The following is a 27090-nucleotide window of genomic DNA, read 5'->3' as shown; positions in this document are numbered from 1 at the left end:
GTCTTGCTCTCTCCTTGACTGCACTCTGTCACTTAGCATGATTTAACCAAGTAAGACATGTTGATGATTCAGTAACTAGTCCTGCTTTGCATATAAAAGTTTGTTAAAGGCTTAGTTCACCCAGAAAATTACAAATTTGTCATCTTTTACCCCATATTGTTCCAAACCCGTATGACTTATGTATGACACAAAAAGAGATGTTATGTAGAAGAATGTTAGCCAAGATTCACATTCATTGCATCTTTTATCCATACAATGAAAGTGAATGGTGACTGAGGCTAACATTCTGCATGATATCTCCTTTTGTGTTCCACAATGAAAGAAAGTCATACTGGTTTAGAACAACATACAAGATGACAGAATAGTAATTTTTTGGGGAACCATTCCATTATCAGAATGAACTCCTAAGGCTGCTACAATCTTCTGGCTGTTACATCACACAAGTCGTTTCAATAGCACATCTTCCATTTAAATGCGATCTATTCATGATCACACAGATGTATAAATCCTCTATCCACTCTCTCTTTCCACTCTCTAGCATCTCTAAATTTGATGAGCGCTGCTGCTTTTTGTATGTCCACGATAACTCCGATGATTTCCAGATCTACTTCTCCACAGAGGACCAGTGTGGCAGGTTGGAACAACTGTGTTTATTTCACCTCTTTATGCTTCAAACTGTTCTTGCCTACAAAGCCAAAAAACAGTAACCACACATTTTGTAAAAATTTAGTTATTACTGAAATCATATGTCTTAGACTATGAACTGTCCCATGACTGACTTGTTTGGCTGAACTTATGCTCAGAGAAAGTGGAGTGTGCAACCTTAATAATCGCATTTGGCTGGACAATCAAAAAACGTTGAAATCATGTTTCAATGTTGGCAAAGTTACTGTGTTTTAGCTTTAATAGGGCAGTGTAAAACTCTACTGTTACAAAGATAAATAAGGCCCTGTTTACACTTGGTATTAAGATGCGTTTTGGGTGATCTAGTTGAAACAGAATGATGCTAAAGGTGGGTGTAAACGGTGTCCACATTTTTTTAACATTTATCCACTTCGACTACATTTAGACGTGGTCAAAAGAGGTTGAAAACATATCGTAGTGTAAGTCCCATCTGTTCTAATGCGTTCGAACAGCAGCAAAGCACCGCCCACTCACCTGTCAATCAACCTCTGAGCTAAAACAAGAGTTTTAAACTTTGTCGATTATGTGCAGTTTTGAAAGAAAATAACTTTAAAAAAGCACATAGAGTACATATACATGGACAAAAAATTATTTTTGCAACTTATTATGATGCAGTTCACTGGCGTAGTGATGTATGTGGTCATGAAATCAGAGACCCTCCCCTAAAAATATGTGCACTAGCGGTCAAAGGAGATGCATATTGATGTGTCTTGCTTGTCCTTTTGTAATCGGATCACCCAAAACACATCTTAATACCAGATGTAAACAGGGCCTTAGCTGTGCATGGTTGTCACCTGTATGCTATTTGAAGGTTCTGCTCCATGGTCAAGGAGCTGATCACAGATGGGTCAGGAAATGCTGTTGAGCTAGAGGGGGAGGGAGATGGAGACACTCTGGAGGTGAGAACTTGCATTGCTCACCTGTAGTTTTTCTGTTGTCATTATTACATTTCTATGGATTGTTGTACTGAAACCCTGAGTCTTTCTGCAGTACGAGTACGACTATAATGAGAATGGAGACAGAGTGATTCTCGGTAGGGGTACATACGGAGTGGTCTATGCAGGAAGAGACCTGAGCAACCAAGTGCGCATTGCCATCAAAGAGATCCCAGAGAGGGACAGCAGGTAAGAACATTCTCTGTGCATATTGCCACCTACTGGTAGGGAGGAGAATCTATCGTTCACAGTGGCTCGCGTTTTCATGCATGAACTTGAGTTCTAAAAACAACTCATAAATTATGACAGAATTTGTATTTTTGGGTGAACTATTCCTTTAAATGCAGTTCTGCAATTCTAAACAGTATGGTTTGCCATCTACAGGTACTCCCAGCCTCTGCATGAGGAGATCGCCCTCCACAAATACCTAAAACACAGGAACATCGTTCAATACCTGGGTTCAGTGTCAGAGGATGGCTATATCAAGATCTTCATGGAACAGGTCCCTGGAGGTACGTGAGGGTTGTTTCTGAAGTCTTGAGACTCAAAATGAAAAAGTGTTTTCTTCATTATATGTGATTTGTGATGTATGTCACCTTTATTCACAGGCAGTTTGTCAGCATTGCTTCGTTCAAAGTGGGGTCCTCTGAAAGAGGCCACCATAATCTTCTACACACGGCAGATCTTGGAAGGACTTCGTTATTTACATGAGAACCAAATTGTTCATCGGGACATCAAGGTAACAACAACAGCTGAACTGTGACGAATCTAGATTTGGATCTGCTTTAAGTTCACTACTTTTACTATAATTATTGGATGTATGTATCATTGTATTTTTTATTGAATGTTATTTATACATTTATTTAGAAGCTTTCAACATCTGTCAACATCTGTTGTTTTTAAAATACATTTGACTATGAACTTGAATTGAACAATCAGTGACCATTTACGTCTCTTCACAGGGAGACAATGTCCTGGTCAACACTTACAGCGGTGTGTTGAAAATCTCAGATTTTGGCACATCCAAGAGGCTGGCTGGAGTCAATCCCTGCACAGAAACATTTACTGGTATATATATGTTTTACTTTCATTGCCTTTTAAACTGCTTCTCAAGTGACCCGTTTCTATTTGAACTCTTCTCTGTCATATATAGGGCCTGTCACACAAGCTGGTGCTCGTGCAAGGTCACAGGTTTGGTTTTAGTTAAAGTTCAGTCACTTATTAGCCCCATCAAACCGTATCCAAGGGAATTCCATTCATCATTCTACTGTCTATGACAGGGCACCTCCCCCATCACAACACTGCTGTGGTACCTTAAAGGGATAATTCACCCAAAAATGAAAATTCGGTCAACATTTATTCACCCTCAAGTTGTTTTAACCCAATATGACTTTCTTTCTTCCATGAACACAAACGGAGATGTTAGGCAGAATGTTCAGTCCCAGTCACCATTCATTTTCATTGTATGAAAACAAAAAGAAGACTTGTACAAACCAACATAATTAAGGCAAAATCATGCTGGTCTATGCTAGTCTTTTCAGCCAGGCACATAACTTAGTTCTCCTGAGGCCTGTATGAAGGGTGAGGGTCAAAATCCCTTGTCTCTTCAGATATATCAATACATATATATATATATATATATATATATCCTTTTATATCAATATCTATCTGTATTCTGTTGCTTAACTTCTTTAATAAAGCGATGAATTAACTATATGCATGATCACATAATCAATTCTATTTTCTTATGCATAACTGAAATATACTTTGAATCATATGTGTGTTGAATGCTAACTAGTCTCTTTTAGGAACATTCCAGAGTCTTTCTCTCTGTCCCGCACGTAGGCTGAAGGTCTTTTGGGGATAAGCTTATCTGTGATGCTGGTGTTTCCGTGGGGCTGGAGAATGCGTTAAACATAGGTTCCAGATGTATTCTGTGTTTGATTGTTACCTTTCCATGACTAATTATATGGTTTAAAGTCCTATGTAATAATACCTGAATAGTAGAAGTGTGATTTTCTCTTATTACTTCTTTAGGGAAGAAATGTATGTTATTTCTACCCCTCTCCTCTGCCCGAGGAGTGAATATTTTATCTCTCTGTTTTGGTTTAAATGGCCTGATAACGTTGTGCTCTGGCTCTCTTGTGCCCAGAGAAGAACTGTCGTTCGTCAGTGTTTTGTGTGTGCGTTTGACTTTCTACCCAGGTTTTGAACCCAGGGATGCACACCAGGCCGACTCGAAGATGCCCCGCAACCATCTGCGAGGTCACTTCAGATGTAAATCTCGGGCTCGGACGACAAGTGCGCTGATTAATGTTGATAGGCCGCATAGCTGTCTATATGTTGTGACTTTATGGTCTTTTAGCCAATCAGGAGTAAAATAATGGAATGTACGTCCTTGCAAATGGTATAATTGATGTAAGATTTTGTGTAAGGTACGAGTTGGCTTTCAATCTCCTCGTGAGACTTTGCCGCTGGCTCTACCAATTTCACTGCAGACTATACTTCAGTAAATTTTTGATTCTTTAATTGAACTTCTCGACTCCTGGTCTTCTTTCTCCATATCTGGTCCGGGTCATAACTGTTACACCCCTAACAGCCTGTACAATATGAAAATCTAGTTGCCTGCTTTTGGGTGACCAACATGGCTGTTGGTCGTAATTATCTAGCCCAACCTCTTTTGTGTATTTGGTCACCTCTCCAAGGCTTAGATAACTCTTGTTGTCTACTCATGACCCTTCCGTCATGGTGAGTGATTATGAGTCCCTGTCACTGGTAACATGAGAATGTCTCCTGCTGGAAAGTAATTAGATTAGCATAGCTTGTGAGACGGGAGTGTGTTTGTGTTTCATAAGTGTTTGCTAAAGCATCAGAGCAGGTGCACTCATCCGTCCTTCCTCCCTCTCTTACTCTCGCTGTCCTCCACTGCAGTTGTCATCATTTCATCCTTCTCTCCTTTATTTTCTTTACTTTGTGTAACTTCTTGTAACAGCACATTCTTATCTAATTAAATTCTATCCTTGGTAAACAACTGTCTAGGCACGTTGCAGTACATGGCCCCTGAAATCATCGATAAAGGCCCCAGAGGTTATGGGGCACCTGCTGATATTTGGTCCTTGGGGTGTACGATCATAGAGATGGCAACAGGCAAACCCCCTTTCCATGAGCTGGGAGAGCCACAGGCTGCCATGTTTAAGGTAATGGGAGTTTTCTTAATACATATTGATAAATTAAGGCTTGTTCACACCAGATGATGTGTTTGATGCATCTAAGTAAAATACTGAATATTTAGTTCAGATAAAACTATTCATCATCTGAAAAAATACAATCAACCTAGCCTCCGAATCCCCTCCAAATAACCAGGTCATTGCAGTATGATATTTTGGACATGAAGCGTGAAGAACTTCATAGACATTAGAGATCGTCCGATATATTGGTTTTACTGATTAATCTGCATACTGATTTTAGTGTTTGAGTTTGAGTTATTTACTCGTTTTTGGAAATATCAGCAAAAATCTATGCCAATAGTTTTTTATTATTCCTTGTCTATTTTTAATTAGATAAGCGAGTAATCTAAAATGAAGCGAGGGCATGCAAAGAAAAACGTGACTATATGAAAACGTGCCCTATTAGCACATACATTGTGTCTCCAAATTCAAATCTTGTGAATAATACTAAACCTTATTCCTCATTAAACCTCATCTGGAGAAATATACATACAAACTCTTCAACTAGTGATTATATGGGCTGTACTCTATTATAGCCCTTGAATTAGCCACACCCCCTCTTTCCAAAACATTCAAGTGCGGAATGGTTGATTAAAACAACAGCAACAAAATAGCGCCCTCAACTGACAACTGTTATGAACAACATGGCAAAAATATGGCAGTAAGCCACAATAATTCGCTGAAACTACAATACAATGAGAACACACAAAATTATTGATGATGACAGGTCGAAAGTGTTAGAGACGCATTTTTTTTACTGTTTATAGAGTCTAGAGCTATCACAGAGACCGGTGAGATATCTCACGACAGTTATTTCAGTAATATCTTTCAGAGAGTAGGAAAATATTTTGCATGCCTTTTCAATTAATACATTTCTTGCAGCATTTTAACAGAGCTAAGAGTCCCTTGTGTGTTTGGGGCTTGTTTACAGTTAAAAGTACCACATTATGCACCAAAATCATCTTTTAAAATTTGGGGTTATTATTGGGATTTTGGTTGAACAATAAGTGGTACATAATAAGCTACAATAGGACTCTTGTAGCCTCTATGTTTGTGCCAGTTATAGTATAGTAATTTTTTAGCATTCTTAAAATCGAATTTAAAAACTATCTGTGATTAATCGATTATCTATTTTTTTTACCTTAGCTACCAGTATCAGCAAAATCCACTATCGGTCGACCTCTAATAGAGATGCATTGTTTTGTTTTTATGTCTAGTTGTGCATGTTTTTTTGTTGTTTTTTTTTTTGTGATGAAAATATTCCAAATGCATAAATTAGCATACAATTTTAAATTTAAAGTTTAGAATGTGAACACAGATTGAAATTCATTTTAAGAAATCACCTAATAATGTTGATAGATGACTATTTCTGTTTTTATTTTTATTTTTTTTATTTGAAATGAATTTGTTAAATAAGTCTAGATGCTTATTTCATTTGAAATTATATATTTTTTTTTCATCTGAATTATTTAATATGTCAATACATGGGAATGGTTAAAAATAATTATGATAAAAAATATATTTTTGAGTGTCTTTTAAATGATTTTGTGTTTATTAAAAAAATAGTACAAATAAAAATAAAAAATAAACTATTTAAAGAAAAAATGGTATGGAAAACTAAAGGGAAAATGGCAAATTGACTGTTCGAAAAATCTTCCCAATGAATTCAACCTTCTGTAGCCTTTGAATAAAAATAATAATATATCTTTACTATATTTAGTACAACATTTTCCCTTAAAATTTGCTTGCATGTTTATTGTACTCTCCTTCACTCATTTCTATTTTATTTGTACTAGGTGGGCATGTTTAAAATCCACCCTGAGATCCCAGAATCTCTTTCCTCAGAGGCTAAATCCTTCATCTTGTCCTGCTTTGAGCCTGATCCCAATAAACGAGCGATGGCTGGGGACCTGCTCAAAGATCTGTTTTTACGTCAAAACATCAAAGGCAAAAAGAACAAGATTGCATTCAAACCCTCAGGTAACATTTCTGACCGAGTCTAACACGCTTGCCGCAGCTGTGATAATACTGCGACCTGTGTTGACCCCTCTGGTCATATCCATGGAGTGTATGGCATTTTGGGTCTTGTAAGAGCACACAAAGAACATTTCTCTCAGGCAAACACACAGAGCTGCCCAACCCCACATAGCCCAGCATTCCTGCATCTTGCTGCTATCTCAGATATACTCAACAGGTCCAAACTGCTCTCAGCCAGTCTTTTGCGGTCCAGATTGGATTTACACAAGTGATGTTGCCTACTGCTGTGCAGGGGAGGGGCCTGAGAATAATCTATAGCTAGCCTGAGAAAAATCTGAACAGCACAGACTCACTTAAACTTCACAAATGGCCTTCACTCATGCTGCACATTTGAGCTATCCTGCTGTCCATGAAAATAATTCTCCTAGTGTTGTGTTTCACACATACACGCTCACTGCTTTCTCCGAAATCTCTCAGGATTTCTCGTTCAAATGGACATAAGTCTGACAATTATGTGCGTTAGTGACATAGCTGTCAATATCTTAATCTGTAACGTTAAACAGAGTCATCAATATTAGCAGTACCACTAAATCAAGTTTCAAGAGTAAAAAGAGTGACACAAATGTTATAGCAGAAGTATAAATTCAGTAGAGAGTTATTTACAGTATAAATTAAGTGCCTTATTTTTATGGTTATGACATTAAAATTAAACAGATTTATTAGTCAGAATTTGTTTTACTGACTTTTGGCTGCAAAGTCAAACCACACTGGTGTGATGCTAACAACTAACAAGTATCAATGTCTCCTTTTACCGCATTGACGGCATCCAATTGTCCTATTGGCTCGCTTTGGCTTGGATTCTCTGTGTAACAGTTTGGCAAGGTTTGTCTCCACCATCTAGTGTGTCTCCTTAAAGGCCATCAGCTCATAATCATTGCTGTTCTGATAGTTTCTGGTGACTGTTCAATGCATGTTCTGATTGTGCTCTGATTGGTCCTGTGTGTCTGTTATCATTTTCCTCATTCTCTTAATTAGTTGTTCTTTCACTTTTCAGTGGTTTCTTACTAATTTGGATCAAGCATGCTTTTCCTGTTCAAAGTGGAATTGATTTGAATATTATTGTGATATTTTTATGAATGTTCATCCTCAATGAATTTATCCCTGCTGAAAAGACCAGCTTAAACCAGCAAGAATGGTTCTGATTGGTTTGTACTGGTTTGCTGCTGGTCTAGCAGATTGACCTACATAGTCATGGTGTTTACCAGAAAATCTTGGCTTGTCGAGCCGGTAAAAAGCCTTTTGGGGAAACGAGCTAACCACCATACAAAAAACAGCATATGCTGGTGACGTGCTGGTCTTGTCAGCAGGGCAGGTCGTAAGATTCTAGGGCTGCAATTAATCAAAAACATTATCGAGATTACAGTTACAACTGTCGCAATTCTATAATCGTGAAAAGTGTCAGTTACAGCATTTGATTTAAGTATACTCCCATTGCGCCAAAATTTTATATTTCCAACATATTTTTTGGGCCATTATGTGCATGAATGTAAAGGAAAATCTGACGTGTTTAAATTAGTCTAAAGGCATATCAGTAAGTCTTACTATCTGCATTATTCTGTTTACAATTCATTCAAAATATGAATAATTTCTTTTGTTTTTCATGCAATTACAATATTAAAGCAATTCAGGAACACAGTTCTCAAGTTGTTTTGATGCATAGCCTACAAAAATAATATGGCATGCAATTCCCCCACACAAAATAGCCCTATACGTTTCCCATTTGTCTGTCTGATAGATTGCAAATGTGTGTGTGTACTGCTTACATGCAGTATATGTACATGTATACATGTGACCATGTGAGTTTGTGGTTTGCATCTTTTAGACTACATCCGCAGTGTTTCATTACCGGTACAGCTGCAGGCGGAGGCTACTGGGAGCAGCAGCAGTGAACCTGGCTCTGTGTCTCCAGACTGCGACTCCAAACAAGACGTGTTCTTTGAGAAGAAAAAACGCTCAGGCTCTGAAAACCTCATTAAACCGCCCAACTCAAACTACCTCAGGTGAGCTCAGAAGATTCCAGTCCAACCTGTGCTGCTCATCAGAGCACTAGGTGGCAATGAAGTCTTTAACTAGGGACCCATGCATCTTTTCACCCATTTCCCAATGAAATGCACCCATTTCATTTATTTATAATTTAATTTAATAATAAAAAAAAAAAAAGATTTTCCACACAAAATGAGAGTTTTCGTTTAAAAAATTTTTCGCAAAAAAAAAAAAGAAAAAGGATCTTGTACTCAGTAATTTTTTCCTCATTAAAATAATTTAACTCCAAAAGACATGAATTGAAATTTTGCAATATATGGAGGAAATCATGAACACAAATTAAAATGAAGACTCCAGTCATATCAGTAACCTTATAAAAGCTGTTTTGACACTTTCACTAATTTTGGAATGTATTCATGGCTGACTGTGAATACTACATTTCTTCAATGGCATCTGAAACTGAAAACTATTGATTTTAAATGATGCTACATCCAAGCTGCTAGGTGTCAGTAGCTGTGTCCCAAATGACACACTTAACTGTTTTTACTACATGGAAGCATTCACCATATAACAGCTGACGGAAGTGACGTTTCAAGCCCACGTGATGTTTTAACGCTAGTTTTAGCGCGTTAGCGTGTTAGCCAACCTTAGTTCAACACTTGTGTCTTATACAACATACATATTCACACAGCTTGAGGTGATGGTAAAGCATTCAATTCACATTTGTAAGGTGCTGTTTCCACTGAAGTTTCATTAGCTGCTGCATTCTTCATTATTTACAACTGTTTTGTCTGACCAGCCGCGCATCCAGGTAACTCCGCCCCTTTCCGCTATCTACGGCAAGCCACGAGCATTGAGTGCATGAAGTGTCCAACATTCCACACTCTGTTTTGATGGTTACAAAAGTGCATCATCTGCATACTTTCAGTACACTTCTTTTTGATGCATTTTCAGTGTTAACATACAACTCACACTACTTACACTAAAAAATGGAATAGAATAGTGCAGAAGTGTGCGGTTTGGGAAGCACCTAGTGTAAGCGCAAGATGGCACAAAGACAAAAGTTACTGAGTGCACTTTTAAAACAAATGTTTTTGCAGAAGGTGTGGCGTGATTGGACTGACCAAATTTAGAAATGAGTGCCTGATTCCTGACACACCATTTTAGAAAAACACCTTTTTTTGCCTACAGTAATCATGCAATAATGTAATTATTTATTTGTGGAAGTTGCTTTTAAAATCCACCTGGCTGAAGAATCCATGACGCTTCTGTCTGTACCTTTAAATTTCCCACACACAGTGGTTCTCAGCCAGTCCAGACGAGTTTAAGACCTGCTCTGGGCAGCATCCACAGTGATCGCTGTAATTTATGGCATGTGTGTGACTGCTTGCGCGTGTAAATGTATGTATTTGTGTGAGTTGTGGATTAGAGTCTGGAATGTTAATGACGTGACTGTGTTTACGGAGCTTGAGTACTCACGGTCTGTGCGGCACTCATTCCAACTCTAAATTAACTTCCTGGGTATGAAGTGCAGAGGCCCATCCTGACGGCTGCTCGACTCCTTGGAAACGCTGTTTAATTAACATGGAGGAATGAGGAGACAGGTGTGCTGTGCAGGTGTATGTATGTGTGTGTAATGAGATAATGCCTTTTACAGCAGCCCCTCTCTGGCTGCTAATAAAAATAATCCCCCAGACACTTTACGGAGCACTTCTCCTCGGTTTCAACGCACACACCGGATCATAGACCTGTCATAGCCAATAGATGCCTACTGTGTATATACGTCAGCCTTTCCACACATTTCCTTCTTGTTTGAAATCTTGAAATCATGTTTTTTAATCACTTCTCCATATTTGCTTTGGCTGTTAAATAAATGTCATGCCATTAAATATATTTAACATAATACATTAATCTTTAAAAATAATGGGTCTTACTCTTGAATATTTTTAATTACATTACATTTATTTAACACAGTTAATGTTTTTACCCTTGATATAAAGCTCATTAAGTATAAAATATATCCCAATTAGTGAGATATATCATTAATAAGAACACCAAAGGACTGCTGTAGGCTATTGGAAAATCTTTATCACATATTATATTGTTTTCTTTCAGAGGGACTGAATGAATTAAAACTGAATGCACTATATTTTAAAAGGTAAAAGTATGTAATTAGAGGAATTTCAGCCAATCAACATTTAGGTTAATAATACTAATAGTATTAAATAATTTATATTATTTTAAATAATAAAATGTTATATATATATATATATATATATATATATATATATATATATATATATATATATATATATATATATATATATATATATATATATATATATATATACACACACACACACACACACACACACACACACAGTTGTGGCCAAAAATATTGGCACCCTTGGTAAATATGAGCAAAGGAGTTTATGAACAAAAAAAATCTGATCTTTCACTTGAAAAAAATCACAAAAATATTACCTTTATTTTAAGCAAATTGAAAATTGAATAACAGCTCTGAGTCGTCTTCTATAATGCTTAATGAGGTTGGAGAACACCTGGGAAGTGATCTGAGACAATTCCTCCATACAGAATCTCTCCAGATCCTTAAAATTCAGAGGTCAGTGGTCAGTGAACCATTTTTGTGTTTATTTTTATGTTTGTTTTGGATCACTGCTATTCTGCTCACTACAATTGTACAGAGCAGTTATCTGAGTTGCCGTAGCCTTTCTGTCAGCTCGAACCAGTCTGGCCATTCTCCATTGACCTATCTCATCAACAAGGCTTTCTGTCCGCAGAACTGCCACTCACTGGATGTTTTTTTATTTTATTTGATACACTTCTGAGTAAACTTTAGAGACTGTTGGGTGCGAAAATCCCATGAGATCAGCCTGTCTGGCACCAACAATCATGCCACGGTTGAAATCACTGACATCACATTTTTTTCCCCATTCTGATGGTTGATGTGAACATTAACTGAAGTTCCTGATCCATATTTGCATGATTTTATACATTACACTGCTGCCACATGATTGGCTGAATAGATAATCGCATGAATATGTAGATGTACAGGTGTACCTATTAAAGTGGCCGGTGAGTGTATGTTAATTGCTATTCATTATTTTAATCTATTGACAACTATACAAAATAAAAATAAAAATTATGATGGTATCGGATGATAATACCATAGTACTGTATAATTACCATTTTCTTATACCATTTTATTTACGTGGTAGTCCAAAGTACTTCAAAGAATACCAAGACACCAAATTATCATACCACTCTCCAAAACAAAATCATGGCAATCCCATGTTATTTTAGCTAATATATACATAATGCACATCTGCATCATTTTGTAAAGTGTGAGTGTTCTATCAGTGTTCCAGATGAGAGTCCTACAGCAGAAGACCGCAGCTCTCCTGCCTCCTCTGAGAACAGTGACTCTGGTCTCTTCCTTCTGAAAAAAGACAGTGAGCGACGGGCCATACTCTACAAGGTCCTTAATGAGGACCAGGATAAAGTGACCTCCAACCTAATGGAAAACCACATCCAGGTGTGCATGTGTATATGTGAATGTTTACATGTGTTTTTTTTTTTGTGTGTATGTATGAATCCTAAACAGGGATTGTCTCTCTCTCACTTTAGGGCCAAGAAGAGCTTAAATTGTCAGTGGACCACATCAAACAGATCATCTGCATCTTGCGAGACTTTATACGTTGCCCTGAGCGACGCGTCATGGCAACCACCATCTCGAAACTCAAACTGGATCTGGACTTTGACAGCACGTCCATCAATCAGATCCAGCTGGTTCTGTTTGGTTTCCAGGATTCTGTGAGTTGATATATAACTAGGGATGTAACGATATCAAAATCTCACGGTACGATACAATTTCGATATTGACCTCACGGTACGATATTTATTGCGATATTGTGGAAAAGCTCACGGTATTGTTAAATAGCTCACGATATTGTTTGTGATGATAATAGCGAAAAAATACTGACATTTATTCTGCTTTTGCCAGTCAACAGGCAATGTATTGTTGTATTTATGGATCATGACAACATAAAACGCTGATCACATTTTGCGCTTTTAAAGTGCAAGTTGTAGTCAGGAACATCAATATTCTGTATAGTAATATTTGGTTGAATAACTGATTCTTCTGTGCAATGTTCAAGTTAAGAAGCAACTAGAACAATTGTAAACAATAGGGAATTCCCTTTAAGTGCAAACAAAGATCAAGTTAAGTCAGGTTTATGCGCAACGCAAATAAAAGCAGCCTTTTAAAACTGGTATTTAGGAACATGACTTAAACTTAAATAAAATAGTCAGTCAAAAAGCCTTTTAAAAAACACTGACCTATCATTTAGCTTATGTTCACGTTTTTCATCAGAAAGATCAAAATAGTCCATTGTCTGTCCACCACCACCTCTCCTTTTGCGTTTTTTGACACGATCGAAACCAAAATGTTTCCAGACATCTGATTTAAAAGCTGCAGGGGCTGGCACAATCTCAACTTCGGGGTTGTTGTTTTCATCCTTACAAGTATCGCTATCGGCCCTGCTGGCTTGCTGTGAGCTTGTGTGGACAGCGTGTAGCGTGCAATCCTATTGGCTTAACAACGGTTGTTGTGACGACGCAGCGCAAAGGATCATGGTCTATGTAGTTAACAATGATTTGTTCCGCGGGACTGTGTTTAATCCTCTTGCTTTTTGACGGACACCTGTCCTTTTAATATTGTAACCCAACCACGACGATATCGAGACACGTTTACCACCGCGATAGCGCGATATCGTCAATATCGTTACATCCCTATATATAACTATACTTTATTGTATTGTTCTATACTATACTACACTATACTATGCTCTAAAACTGTGTCCTAACTAGATGCAAAGTTATGCATGTTAATCTGAATTTGTCCTAAACAGATGTAATATAGATACCATACTGTACTGTACTATATTATACTATACTCTAACATCAGCTCTGTCTAGATATAATGTGATGCGTTAAAGGAATAGTTCACAGAAATATTAAAATTCTCTCATAATTTACTCGCCCTCATGCCATTCCAGATGTGTATGACATTCTTTCTTCTGCAAAACACAAATGAAGATTTGTAGAAGAATATCTAATCTCTGTAGGTCCATACAATGCAAGTGAATAGTGGCCAAAACTTTGACGCACTTAAAAGCACATAGAAACAGCATAAAATTAATCCATGTGACTCCAGTTGTTTAATCCATATCTTCTGAAGCGGTCCAATCAGTTTTGGGTCGATTACACTTCCTAGCACCATCTAGCGCACTAAGAAGTGTAATCGAGATTGAAATCATTTTTGTGACTAGAGACCAAAATTGCAAGATGTACAGTGAAAAAGAGTTATATTTTAGTCGGTTCTCACTTCGATCGCTTAAGAAGACATGGATTAAACCACTGGATTTCTTTTATGATGACTTTGTGTTTTTTTTTTTAGCTTTAAAATTTTGGTCACCATTAATTTGCATTATATGGACCTACAGAGAAGAGATATTCATCTAAAAATCTTAATTTGTGTTCTGCAGAAGAAAGAAAGTCATACACATCTGGGATAGCATATATCATAGTAAATGATGGGATAATTTTCATTTTTGGGTGAACTATTCCTTTAATCTGAATTAGTCCTAAACAGACAAGATCATGAAAAGCAACACATGACAAGACAGCTTTCTGGTTGCTTTGTGTTTATTTTTGTTGATTTTGTTAGCTAGCTCAGTGTGAAATTTAATTGGTTCTAAAGCAGTTCCACATAGCAGTATGTTAAACGTCAGATGTTTTGATTGTCTGTGATTGTGTAGCAAAGAATTCCTTTCATTGTGGCCAGTAAAACTACTTGATGTTGGAAAGATATTATGCCTTATGTTATATCTTGCAGCAATTTTTTTGTCCCAAAGCATTCAAGGTCTGTTCTCTGATAAGAAGTTTGAGTTAAGCAGACTGACATATTTTCATTGCATTTCCCCAGAGCTATTATTTACTGTGTTTCTGAGGACATGGTGATGAGGCTGTTTCAAATAAATCAAGTTGCAGAGGACCTAATCATTACATAAATGTGTTGTGCATTTTACCTGTGTAGCCTTAGTGTCTCCCTCTTGTGTTTGGTTTCTTGATGATATTAATATTCCTGTCTATCGACACTATTTGTGTCTCAGGTTAACAAAGTATTGAGGAACCATCACATTAAACCTCACTGGATGTTTGCCATGGACAACATCATCAGACGGGCTGTGCAGGCAGCTGTTACCATTTTAATTCCAGGTGTGTGTGAAAGAGAGAGAAAAGAGAAAAGTAAACCAGAGGACAAGCTCTTTTCTGATGAACAACAGTTTTCATCTCTGTGTGGAGACAGACTGATATTGTTTTTATAACCAATACCAATTAATTGGTTATATTACCAGATTATTTTAATGTTTAAGTTTCAAATAACCTATATGCATAAACAATTTTTAATTATTGTTCTATTATGGCTGTTTGATAGACTGATGACTAAGTAATAATTATACTACAAAATGCAACCTACAGTACATATTTTAATACAAATTAATTTTATAAATAAATACAAATTATAAATATCACATTTCTAGAGCTTCAGACACATTTCGGGCCAGCGTCTGAAAGTGAGGGTGCAGATAAGGATGCAGATGAAGTAGACGAGGAGGACGATGGGGAGTTCAGTTCAGTGGCCCGTGTGACACAGGAAGATCAAGCCCTCACATCTGGTGTCAGCACCCTGAGCTCGGTCATATCCCATGAGGTTCAACGGCCACCGCACCCACTGGGAGCTCAGCTCGGACGCCTCAAACAGGAAACCACCAGGTACCACCACATCTCTAAAACACTCTCTGTCAATCTGTTGCATGCGGTTACATTTAGAAAGTATCTATATATTCAGAAAGTATATTTAAACAATGGCAGCCAAAAGTTTGGAATAATGTACAGATTTTGCTCTTATGGAAAGAAATTGGTACTTTTAATCACCAACATGGAATTCAACTGATCACAATGTATAGTCAGGACATTAATAAGTATTACAATTTGAAAAAAAAATCAGAGCATCTTCAAAGTGTTCTAATCAAAAAATCCTCCATGTGCAGCAATGGCAGCTTTGCAGATCCTTGCCATTCTAGCCGTCAATTTGTCCAGATACTCAGGTGACATTTCACCACACACTTCCTGTAGCACTTGCCATTGATGTGACTGTCTTGTCAGGCACTTCTCACACACCTTACAGTCTAGTTGATCCCACACATACTCAATGGGTTTGAGATCCATAACACTCTTTTCCAATTATCTGTTGTCCAATGTCTGTGTTTCTTTTCCCATTCTAACCTTTTCTTTTTGTTTTCCTGTTTCAAAAATGGCTTTTTCTTTGCAATTCTTCCCATAAGTCCTGCACCCCTGAGTCTTCTCTTTACTGTTGTACATGAAACTGGTGTTGAGCGGGTAGAATTCAATGAAGCTGTCAGCTGAGGACATGTGAGGCATCTATTTCTCAAACTAGAGACTCGGATGTGTTTAGTTGTACATCTGGTCTTCCACATCTCTTTCTGTCCTTGTTAGAGCCAGTTGTCCTTTGTCTTTGAAGACTGTAGTGTACACCTTTGTAAGAAATCTTCAGTTTGTTGGCAGTTTCAAGCATTGTATAGCTTTCATTCCTCAAAACAATGATTGACTGATGAGTTTCTAGAGAAAGTTTCTCTAGAAAGTTTCTCATTTTTGACCTAATATTGACCTCAAGACATGCCAGTCTATTGCATACTGTGGCAACTCAAAGACAAACACAAAGACAATGTTAAGCTTCATTTAATGAATCAAATAGCTTAAACTGTGTTTGATATAATGGCAAGTGATTTTCTAGTAGCAAATTAGCAATTTAGCATGAATACTCAAGGATAAGGTGTTGAGTGATGGCTGATGGAAATGGGGCCTGTCTAGATTTTATAAAAACTAACTTTTTTTCAAATAGTGATGGTGCTGTTTTTTACATCAGTAATGTCTTGACTATACTTTGTGATCAGTTGAATGCCACTTTGGTGAAATAAAGTACCAATTTCCTTCAGAAACAGCAAAATCTGTACATTATTCCAAAATGTTGGCCGCCAGTGTATATATAATATATATTCCAATATGAATATATTTGTATGATATTGTTTTATCTATGGTTTTTGTGTCACTCACACCCCCCGGCAGAACAATGCCATGCTTTGTATTTTTGTTCGTCATATTTTCATTTCATTGTGAGGAATATGCCACATGTGTCATTGAGTTCTAACAACAAACATTACACATTCTAGATAAACTTGAGACAAGTAATTTCTTTAGTATGTTTTTGCTTTTAATGATGCACGTAATCTATGTACATCAGCAAGTATCAATCTACCATTCTTAATAAACAACCTATGTAAAGGTGCACTTAGTCATTCTTAACTAATATTATTTGGCCTGACATGTGATGTCAACATGGTGGCCACCGTGAGGCGACCTGCTCCATGTAAAATAAAATATAATTTATTAGGCTACTGATATGACTAGTCTTCATCTGTGAGTGTGCATCATTTTAGATTTCAAAAAATAATGAATGCATCTTTTAAATTATGCTATGTTTTATTCTCTCTCCACCAAAGCCTATTTTTGCTCCCTTTTGGCATGCATGTTAATTTTGGATCCTGAATTTTGATTTTGATGGTTTGGAATATGTTCTGTTAAATGCTATATTGCTGGATTTAGAAAATATGTCATGATAGTATTAGACTAGAATATGTTTATAATGCTTAAATGGTTTAGAGAAAGTGTTTCAGTGTTTTTTTATTACTTTCTGCAGGCTGCTTGAAGAACTAGTGCAAAAGGAGAGAGAGTATCAGCAGGTACTGAAACAAACTCTCCAGCAGCGGGCACATGACATCGAGCTTATCAGGATCAGACAGCAGCCTGCTCCAGGTGAGTATGTGTTAACTGCCAAACACACACACTTATAGATTTTAAATCACCTATTCAACCATAAACTTTCACCTTTCACAATTATTAAGGACTTGGTGTGACTGATTATAAAACCGTGACACATGTAATCACCTCAATCTAAATTCCCGTTTCATTTCCTCTTATCTCAGCTTGAAAGCATTACCTGAATGGGAAACTTGAGCCTCCTTATTGTCATATAGGATGAATAAATTAATAAATATATAGAAAATACAGAAATAAATAAGTGAGAAAATAAAATAAAAAATATGGAATGAAACGTATTAAATAAATGAAAGAATACACGTATGAAAATAAATACATATAAATAGTATAAACAGAAATAAATATACAGTATATGGGTGTGTCTTCAATTTCAGACATTTTCATGTCCCAGGTGTTACATTAAAACTGACTTGGAACATTTTTTACCAGGCCTTCATAATTTATTTTTGGTGCTTTTTGGTGAGAAAGAATTAAATGACCAAATTAAGGTATGGTAGGCTACAGGAGATTATATTTACACTTGATGTAAATAGTGGCAATTTGCACCCTGGTGTATAATAAAACAATATATAATCTAACAACATCAGTGTATGTAGTACTGTGACTGAACTTAACAACACATCGCTGGCAGTGGGAAGAAACTTTATGTATCACGTAGTGGTACCTCATTACTGCTGTCTTTGAATGCGTAGCACGGCTTTAGAATGGTCTCTTCGGGTCCAGGTCGCCGGCAGGACCCTCCCTTTCAGTTGGCCGTGAAATGCCGACCTGCTGGGAAAAACGTGTTCCAGGCTTTCCAGACAGGGACAGGCATGCATGCACACACCCGGCCTTCTTCTCTGCACTGCCCAACATTTAATTAGCCCCCCCGATCATGACGAGAGCACCGCATTTAGGCTACTTTCAGTGATATCACACTCCCCATAGACATCTTTGGTGTTCATTTTTATTTAAAATAAATGTCTTTCTGCTGGCATGTTCAGCCACTGTCTGTCTTCGCTTACATTGATAAGGGGAGAAAAGTGAAATTGGCAAAAGGTAGACTTGAACCCAGATTTCCCGCGCAAATTACTAGTTGTCTTACTAATGTCGCCACATCAAATCTTAGGCTGAGGAAGGTCAAATACACACACTTATCTCTCCAGGTCATTTCTTCTAAGCGTATGCAATCATTTTGATCATTTTGATAGGTTCCATCGGAATACTGGCATGCATATAGCTGGACTGTGTGCCCAGTGATATACACTTATTGCAGATAATTATTTGGCTATACTGAACCCATGGTAGGTGGTCCTATGCAGCCGCAAATGTCGCGTAATAGGCAGGGCCGCCACTGGTTCTGAGAAACCCAGACAGGGAATGGTTTGTAAGTGTACAAAACTGTGCTCAAGTGGAAATGCTACCAAATTAACCATTTTACCCGACAAAACACTTTATGATGCCTTTAAATTCTATCTAAGTAGGCATCTTACTAGGTTTGCCAAGCTTTATAGTTCATCTTTATTCATAATTTATTTTCCCTCACACCAGAGACGCCTACCCCTTCCATATTTAACATGGCCACTCAGCCTGAGCCTGATAAGAAGCTTACTGATTGGCTGAAGGAACAGGGTGCTGACTCAGATACCATAGACAAGGTGAAACATATTTCACATCAACCTCACAGTGTCTTTCCCACAATGTGAAATATAGCTCACAGGTGTAAAGTTTCTTTTACATAATAAACGAACAGGAGATTCATGCCAAGTTTTTGCGGTTAATGTCATTGACAGTTTGTTTTGGAAGATTATACACTTAACGACATTCTTTCTGATGTGACTAAAGAAGACCTTCACTGCCTGAGACTTAGGTAAGTTTTAGTTTTAAGTATGCACTCAGTAAAAGTATGTATGTATGTGGTTCTTTACATTGTTCCTATTGTATACTGTATACAATATCAACCAAGTAATATCAAAATATCAAACCAAGCAGCTTTTAATCAAAATATTCGGCTTTGAAGCTTCAATGGATTGAGCCAAGAGGTACATTTGTGAACTTAATTTTACCTCTAAATGTCTTTGTTATACAAATTTGTCATAGTTCATTTAAATTGAACTTTGGCATCTGTATAAATGAAAGTGAATGGAACACAAAGGCTCATTTGAAATCGCATATTACGATACTACTCTTACTATTTCTGCTATAACTACCGTACCATTGTAGGATGCCATTCTGAATTTAGCCCATTTCATTTTGAGATGAAATACGCCTGTGGTTACTCTGCTAGTGAATTTAAAGTGAACTGACTTTATACTGTACATCCACTAAATACAAAATTGAGACCAGTTGGTTAAAAGTAATTGCAACAATGGCTATGAAGAGTAAAGCTAGTTCTAAAAAAAGGTCTAGCATCATTTGTTTACAGATGCCACTTGGTTTGATATTTAATGTAATGCAATGTTTTAAGGAATACTTTGCACCAAAATTGAAAATGATCTCATAATTTACACACCCTAATGTCAGCCCGGATGTGTATAATTTCCTTTCTTCAGCAGAACATAAATTAAGAAATTAAGATTTTTGGTTCATACAATGCAAGTGAATGGGTGCCAAAATTTTGAAGCACCAAATATCACATAGGTCAGCATATAAGTAATCCATTTGACTCCAGTGGTTAAATGAATGTCTTCAGAATCGATACGATAGGTGTAGGTGAGAAACAGATCAAAATATTTTAGTCAATTTTTACTATAAATTCTTCTCCCTGTTCAGTCGATCTCCACTTTCACATTCTTCTTCTTGTGTTTTTGGTGATTCACATTCTTCATGCATACACCCCCTACTGGGCAGGGAGAGGAATTTCTAGCAAAAATTTACTTAAATATTGATCTGTTTCTCACCCACACCTATCATATCACTTATGAAGATATTAAATTAACCACTGGAGTCTTATGATTACTTTAATGCTGCCTTAATATGCTTTTTGGAAGGTCAACATTTTGGTCCCCATTTACTTGCATTGTATGGACCTACAAGGCAGAGATATTTTTATAAATATCAATAATTTGTGTTTTGCTGAAGAAAGAAAGTTATACACATCTAGGATGTCATGAGGGGGATAAATGATGAAAGAATTTTCATTTTTGGGTGAACTATCCCTTTGAGTGTCCAAATAATATTTTGGGGACCCAGTTCCTCACACTGTATATAAATTGGAATGTATTTGAATATTTCTTGTCTGCTCATGACAGGGGAGGTGTGCTGTGTCGTATCTGGAAAGCTATACAGAAACATCGCAATAAAGGGGTTAGAAAAGTCATGAATGATGCGGGAAATTCAGATGGATGAAAGCTGTGCAAAGTTCCTTTTACCGGAAATCTGAGCCAACATAATAAATCCACACACATCTCTATATTGAGAAACTGTTTATTAAAACCCCTCTGGCCCAAACCTTGTAATTCTGACGCCCTCTGTTCAACTTGTCATGTTTGCCTGTTTTTCATTTCTAATCTATTGCTTTTGTGATATTTTTAGCATGTGACCTCATTCTCTCCGGGTTTTCCATCTAATTTTCATCCCGTTTAAATAGGAAAACACTAAGGGATGTAAACAGCTCTATCCAGGAAAGACTATTCTTTAGACTGGGGCCCCTAGTGGTGCAGGCTGGCACAAAGTGAATCTCTCAGTGACATGGGAAAGGGCTCTGAATGGCACAGCAAACAGTGTTGTAGGATTTCCAGTCATGCCATTCTAAATTTTAGAGAGTCTATTGAGATTTCTATGGTTTTAGCTTCAAAATTCTCAACCGTGATTTGATTTCATGCTAAAATTGTGTGTAAAATATTGTGCATTACATTTTGAGGGACTGTCTGGACGAAATAACCACAAACCTCTCAGACCAGGGCTAAGTAGCCTCTTTTTAATATATTTTGATAATTTTGCTTGTGATTGCCTAAGCCATACGTTAATAAATTAATCAGCAGATAAATGTGATCACATGTAATTATGTTTTATACTTTAACCATCGCTTGTTATTCATGTCTATAAATACAGCCGTGACCAAAAGTATTGGCAGTGAAATAAATTTTGTGTTTTGCAAAGTTTGCTGCTTCGGAATTTGTAGTTTATTTTTTAACATGTTTCTAACATAACATGTTTCTATGCTATACTGGAAAACAATGATAAGCATTTCATGAGTTTTAAAGACTTTTATTGGCGAAAACATTCAATGTAGGCAAAGAATAAATATTTACAGTGTTGACCCTTGTTCTTTATAACCTCTGCAATTCGCTCTGGCATGCTGGATATCAGTTTCTGGGCCAAATCCTGACCGATGGTGATCCATTCTTGCCTTATTAGTGCTCTGAGTTGATCACAATTTGTGGGTTTCTGCTTGTCCACTCGCCCTTTGAGGATTGACCACAGGTTCTCAATGGGATTAATATCCAGGGATTTGCCTGGCCACAGATCCAAAATTTCAATGTAATGATCTCTGAGCCACTTCATTATCACTCTTGCCTTGTGACATGCTGCTCCATTATGCTGTAAATTGCACGGATAATCACCAAATTGCTTCTGGATTGTTGGAAGAAGTTGTTCTTGCAGGACGTTTTGATACTATTCTTTATTCATGGCAGTGTTTTTGGGCAGAATTGTGAGAGAGCCCACTCCCTTGGATGAAAAGGAAACCCACACATGGATGGTCTCAGGATGCTTCACTGTTGGCACGACACAGGACTCATGGTAGCGTTCACCTTTACTTCTGATTGACTGATTGATTTATTTGTCCTCGAGAGGAAATTTGTTTCCACCATAGGTGCGTACATAATACAGACACACATGTGTAACATATTAGAAACATCAACATATAAACATCTACAAAAAAAAAAAAAAAAAAAAACAGAGACAGAGAGCATACATTCTCTGGACTATACATTTTCCAGATGTCCCAAACAGTCGGAAGGGGGCTTCATCAGAGAAAATAACTTTGCACCAGTTTTCTGTTGTCCAATCCTTGTACTTCCTGCAGAATTTTAGTCTGTCCTTGATGTTTTTCTTGGAGAGATGTGGCTTCTTTGCTGCCCTTCTTGACACCAGGCCTTTGTCCAAAAGTCTTCGCCTCACTGTGCGTGCAGATACACCAACATGCTGCCAATATTGAGCAAGCTCTGCACTGGTGGTGACACGATTCCATAGCTTACTCCTCAGGAGGAGATTGTCCTGGCGCTTGCTGGACACTCTGGGACATCCAGAAGCCTTCTTCACTGCAGTTGAACCTCTCTCCTTGATGTTCTTGATGATCCGGTAAATGGTTCTTTCAGGTGCAATATTCTTTGCAGCAATTTCCTTGTACGTGAGGCCATTTTGATGCAAAGCGATGATGGCTGCATGTTTTTCTTTAGAGGTAACATTGCTAACAATAACACAATGATTGAAGGCACTTCTTCCCTCCTTTTATTGCAATCAGTCTGCTCTTATAATCCAATCAGAATGATAGAGTGATTTCACCTGACTAGTACTTGTTCACACTTTCCCAGGTGCTGCTGATATGATTGGTGAAATGATGTTAGCTGGTCATTTTGTGCCAGGGACAAAAAACTGTGAAATTTGGGTTTTTGTGATTTAAAGTAAAGAAATTTGGCCAATGAAGCTTTTTTCAATTATTTAAAATGCATCTGATCACACTGTACAATAATCTAGAAACAATGTGAATCAACACCATAACAACTGAAGCTGAAAACTTTGCGAAACACAACATTTTTGTCACTGACAATACTTTTGGCCACGGCTGTATATGTGCAAGACCAGCTTTGCAGACAGCAAATTACTATGGGTTACTTTACACCCAGCCCATGTTCCACAGGCATGTATCTTCTTTCTTAATAATGATGTGCCTATTGTGCCGTTAGCTGTTAAACAGGGTCAGATTAATTTGACCTTGTTATAAGGTATAAAACAGGCCAGAACTGCATGATTGGAAGTCAGAATAGACTAAAGCACCAAAGGTGCTTGATACACGTGTTTAATCTTTATATTGTGTATCTTGTGTTTAAATGTTAAAGCACTCAGTGTCTGTTGATTTATTTTGGTTGTGCTTAGAGCTCTAATTTTCCATCTAATGCTATTTAAATAATTTTTCTAATGTGTGTGCCTCAAGGTAATGACATGAAAGATTTCTTTCTCTGTTTTACTTTTGACTTAGGGACATAATCTCAATTGATTGATAAACGGGATATTCAGGCTGTGTTTAAGACAAAATGCCAACTCAATTCTCTGAATTGTAAAACACTTCAGGTGAATAAAGTTGAAACTTGCAATAGTCTTTCAAACCCAACCTGATATACAGTAAATGTCTGAACACATGCAAACAAATTGCTAATTCATTAAATGTAACATGATATAGCTGCTGTGTAAAACAAATAGTTTCACTGCCTTCAAATGCTTGATATATTTCAGCCACGGAAAATTTCACAAATGCTGGAAACATTGTTAAAATGGAAACATTTCAATGTACATTTTTAAGAAATGTAAACCATAAAAACTAATGAAAAGTCTAACTATATACAGTAAGGACCTAAAACACTGTTATTGTAATATTTCCTCTTAATGTTCTGTTTCATGTAACTTTTCAGAAAGTGGACAAAGTTGTTACTGTATTGTTGATGTTCGTGCTGAAGCTTATCCTTTATAGATAAAATATTTTTCTTTTTCATTTATGCATGGTGGTATAAAGAATATGCTTCTCTTAAAGGTCAACAAAACACAATTAGCATTTTGTTCATTTTTTTTATAATTTGTGCAAACAATAATTGAAGCATTTGCATATTAAATCAAGAACTTTAATAGAGATTGACCAATACTTAATTTCTTGACACAACCATTTCTGAGTCAAATTTAAAATGAAAGCACGTTGTGTTTGCCAGCGAATGAGGTCATGATATCCAGTTATGCAAATAAAGAGGTTAGTAAAGTTTTTAGAGGACTGGTAGGGAATTTTGATCACTCTTTGGACAGAGGGGGTTTATTCTCAGTAATAGTCATAGTAGTAATTGTTGGTTTGTGCACATAACATTGGCAAAAAAGAAAGCTGAGATGCTGGCATGCCAAATTGTATCATACACCCTTATGTGACCTTTGTACAAATATTTAGATTCGTTATTCTGGAAGCGTGAAATCTCATTCATGTTCTTTGATTTTACGCAGATTGAAAAAACGGTTTCAATAAGCCTATAAAGTGGCCCTAAAAAGTTTTGGACAGTTAAAAATGTGTGAATTGAATGCAGTATTTGCATTAGTTAAAAAAGTAGCATGTGCAAACTATTGTTGCTGCAAACAAAAGAATAGTTTTTTTGTTTTGTTTTTTACATTTTTGCAATGCCTTGTTGGTTCCATCAGAGAAACAACAGCGTGTATTTCACCACACTATGGACATATTCCACAAAATTAAAAACCAAAAATTGTGTCCAAATAGTTGTGTGTGTGTGTGTGTGTGTGTGTGTGTGTGTGTGTGTGTGTGTGTGTGTGTGTGTGTGTTTTAGTCAAGTTTTGGAAATCATTCCATTTCAATATCTGAACTTCTTAATTTTATTTTATTCTGTTTGATGGCTTTGCTAAAGAGGTGTAACATGATCTCTTGGATTCTATTTTTGGTGATTCACATCATTCATGCCTACACCCCCTACTGGGCAGGGAGAAGAATTTCTAGCAAAATTGTATTTAAATATTGATCTGTTTCTCACCCACACCTATCATATCACTTTTGAAGATGTGAAATTAACCACTGGAGTCTTATGGATTACTTATATGCTGCCTTTGTATGCTTTTTGGAGTGTCAAAATGTTGGTACCCATTCACTTGAATTGTATGGACCTACAGATTTGAGATATTTTTATAAAAATCTTAATTTGTGTTTTGCAAAAGAAAGAAAGTCATAAACATCTGGGACGGCATCCCTATATTGAGAAACTGTTTATTAAAACCCCTCTGGCCCAAACCTTGTTTGGCCCTCTTTTCAAATTGTCATGTTTGCCTGTTTCTCATTTCTAATCTATTGCTTTTGTGATATTTTTAGCATGTGACCTCATTCTCTCCGGGTTTTCCATCTAATTTGTGAACACTAAGGGATGTAAACAGCTCTATCCAGGAAAGACTATTCTTTAGACTGGGGCCCCTAGTGGTGCAGGCTGGCACAGAGTGAATCTCTCAGTGACATGGGAAAGGGCTCTGAATGGCACAGCAAACAGTGTTGTAGGATTTCCAGTCATGCCATTCTAAATTTTAGAGAATCGTTTGACTTAACTCTCAATTGATTGATAAACGGGATATTCAGGCTGTGTTTAAGACAAAATGCCAACTCAATTCTCTGAATTGTAAAACACTTCAGGTGAATAAAGTTGAAACTTGCAATAGTCTTTCAAACCCAACCTGATATATAGTAAATGTCTGAACACATGCAAACAAATTGCTAATCCATTGAAGGTTTAATGTAACATGATATAGCTGCTGTGTAAAACAAATAGTTTCACTGCCTTCAAATGCACCATTGAAATGGAAAATTTCACAAATGCTGGAAACATTGTTAAAATGGAAACATTTCAATGTACATTTTTAAGAAATGTAAACCATAAAAACTAATGAAAAGTCTAACTATATACAGTAAGGACCTCAAACACTATTGTAATATTTCCTCTTAATGTTCTGTTTCATGTAACTTTTCAGAAAGTGGACAAAGTTGTTACTGTATTGTTGATGTTCATGCTGAAGCTTATCCTTTATAGATAAAATCTTTTTCTTTTTCAGTTATGCGTGGTGGTATAATGAATATGCTTCTCTTAAAGGTCAACAAAACACGATAAGCATTTTTTTTATGTTTTTCTCAAGAGCTCTTTGAAAAGTTTTTAGATTTATCTCCAAATGGTCTTTCATTCTTGGTAAGAATGTGAGACTTTGAAGAGAAAATAATCATAAGCGTCACAACCCTCAGGGATTTATCAGTAAACCGGAATGTGGTGAAAAGGATATTTGGTTTTACAGACTGTTGAGGTGTAAATATGAGTCAATGGATGCCTTTTCTCCTGTCACTCCAAATCTAGTCAAATCAAGTCAGAAATGCAGAAAGTTGGAATTGCTGTTGTCATATTCTCACTGAATTTGTACAAACAATAATTGAAGCATTTGCATATAAAACTAGAACTGTAAAAGAGATTGAACAATGCTTAATTTCTTGACACAACCATTTCTGA

The 27090-nt window shown here is 36.8% G+C and overlaps 1 protein-coding gene across 1 annotated transcript in view; it reads left to right on the top strand.

The window, feature by feature from the left end:
- Nucleotides 1-26853, top strand: part of map3k15 (mitogen-activated protein kinase kinase kinase 15) — a 41880-nt gene extending 15027 nt beyond the window's left edge. The window contains exons 13-29 of the mRNA XM_052114090.1: nt 539-634; nt 1496-1583; nt 1675-1808; nt 2004-2131; nt 2228-2358; nt 2582-2687; nt 4659-4816; nt 6643-6826; nt 8706-8883; nt 12248-12422; nt 12515-12700; nt 15061-15166; nt 15493-15724; nt 17730-17845; nt 19400-19506; nt 19642-19718; nt 21100-26853. Of these exons, the coding sequence (XP_051970050.1) occupies nt 539-634; nt 1496-1583; nt 1675-1808; nt 2004-2131; nt 2228-2358; nt 2582-2687; nt 4659-4816; nt 6643-6826; nt 8706-8883; nt 12248-12422; nt 12515-12700; nt 15061-15166; nt 15493-15724; nt 17730-17845; nt 19400-19506; nt 19642-19718; nt 21100-21196 (2299 nt within the window). The 3' untranslated portion in view covers nt 21197-26853. The remainder of the gene's footprint in view (nt 1-538; nt 635-1495; nt 1584-1674; nt 1809-2003; nt 2132-2227; nt 2359-2581; nt 2688-4658; nt 4817-6642; nt 6827-8705; nt 8884-12247; nt 12423-12514; nt 12701-15060; nt 15167-15492; nt 15725-17729; nt 17846-19399; nt 19507-19641; nt 19719-21099) is intronic.
- The last annotated feature ends 237 nt before the right edge of the window (nt 26854-27090 follow it).

Source organism: Xyrauchen texanus, chromosome 41 (genome assembly GCF_025860055.1).
Source record: "Xyrauchen texanus isolate HMW12.3.18 chromosome 41, RBS_HiC_50CHRs, whole genome shotgun sequence".
NCBI classification, from domain to species: domain Eukaryota; kingdom Metazoa; phylum Chordata; class Actinopteri; order Cypriniformes; family Catostomidae; genus Xyrauchen; species Xyrauchen texanus.
This window is presented reverse-complemented; position numbering and strand designations above follow the sequence as displayed.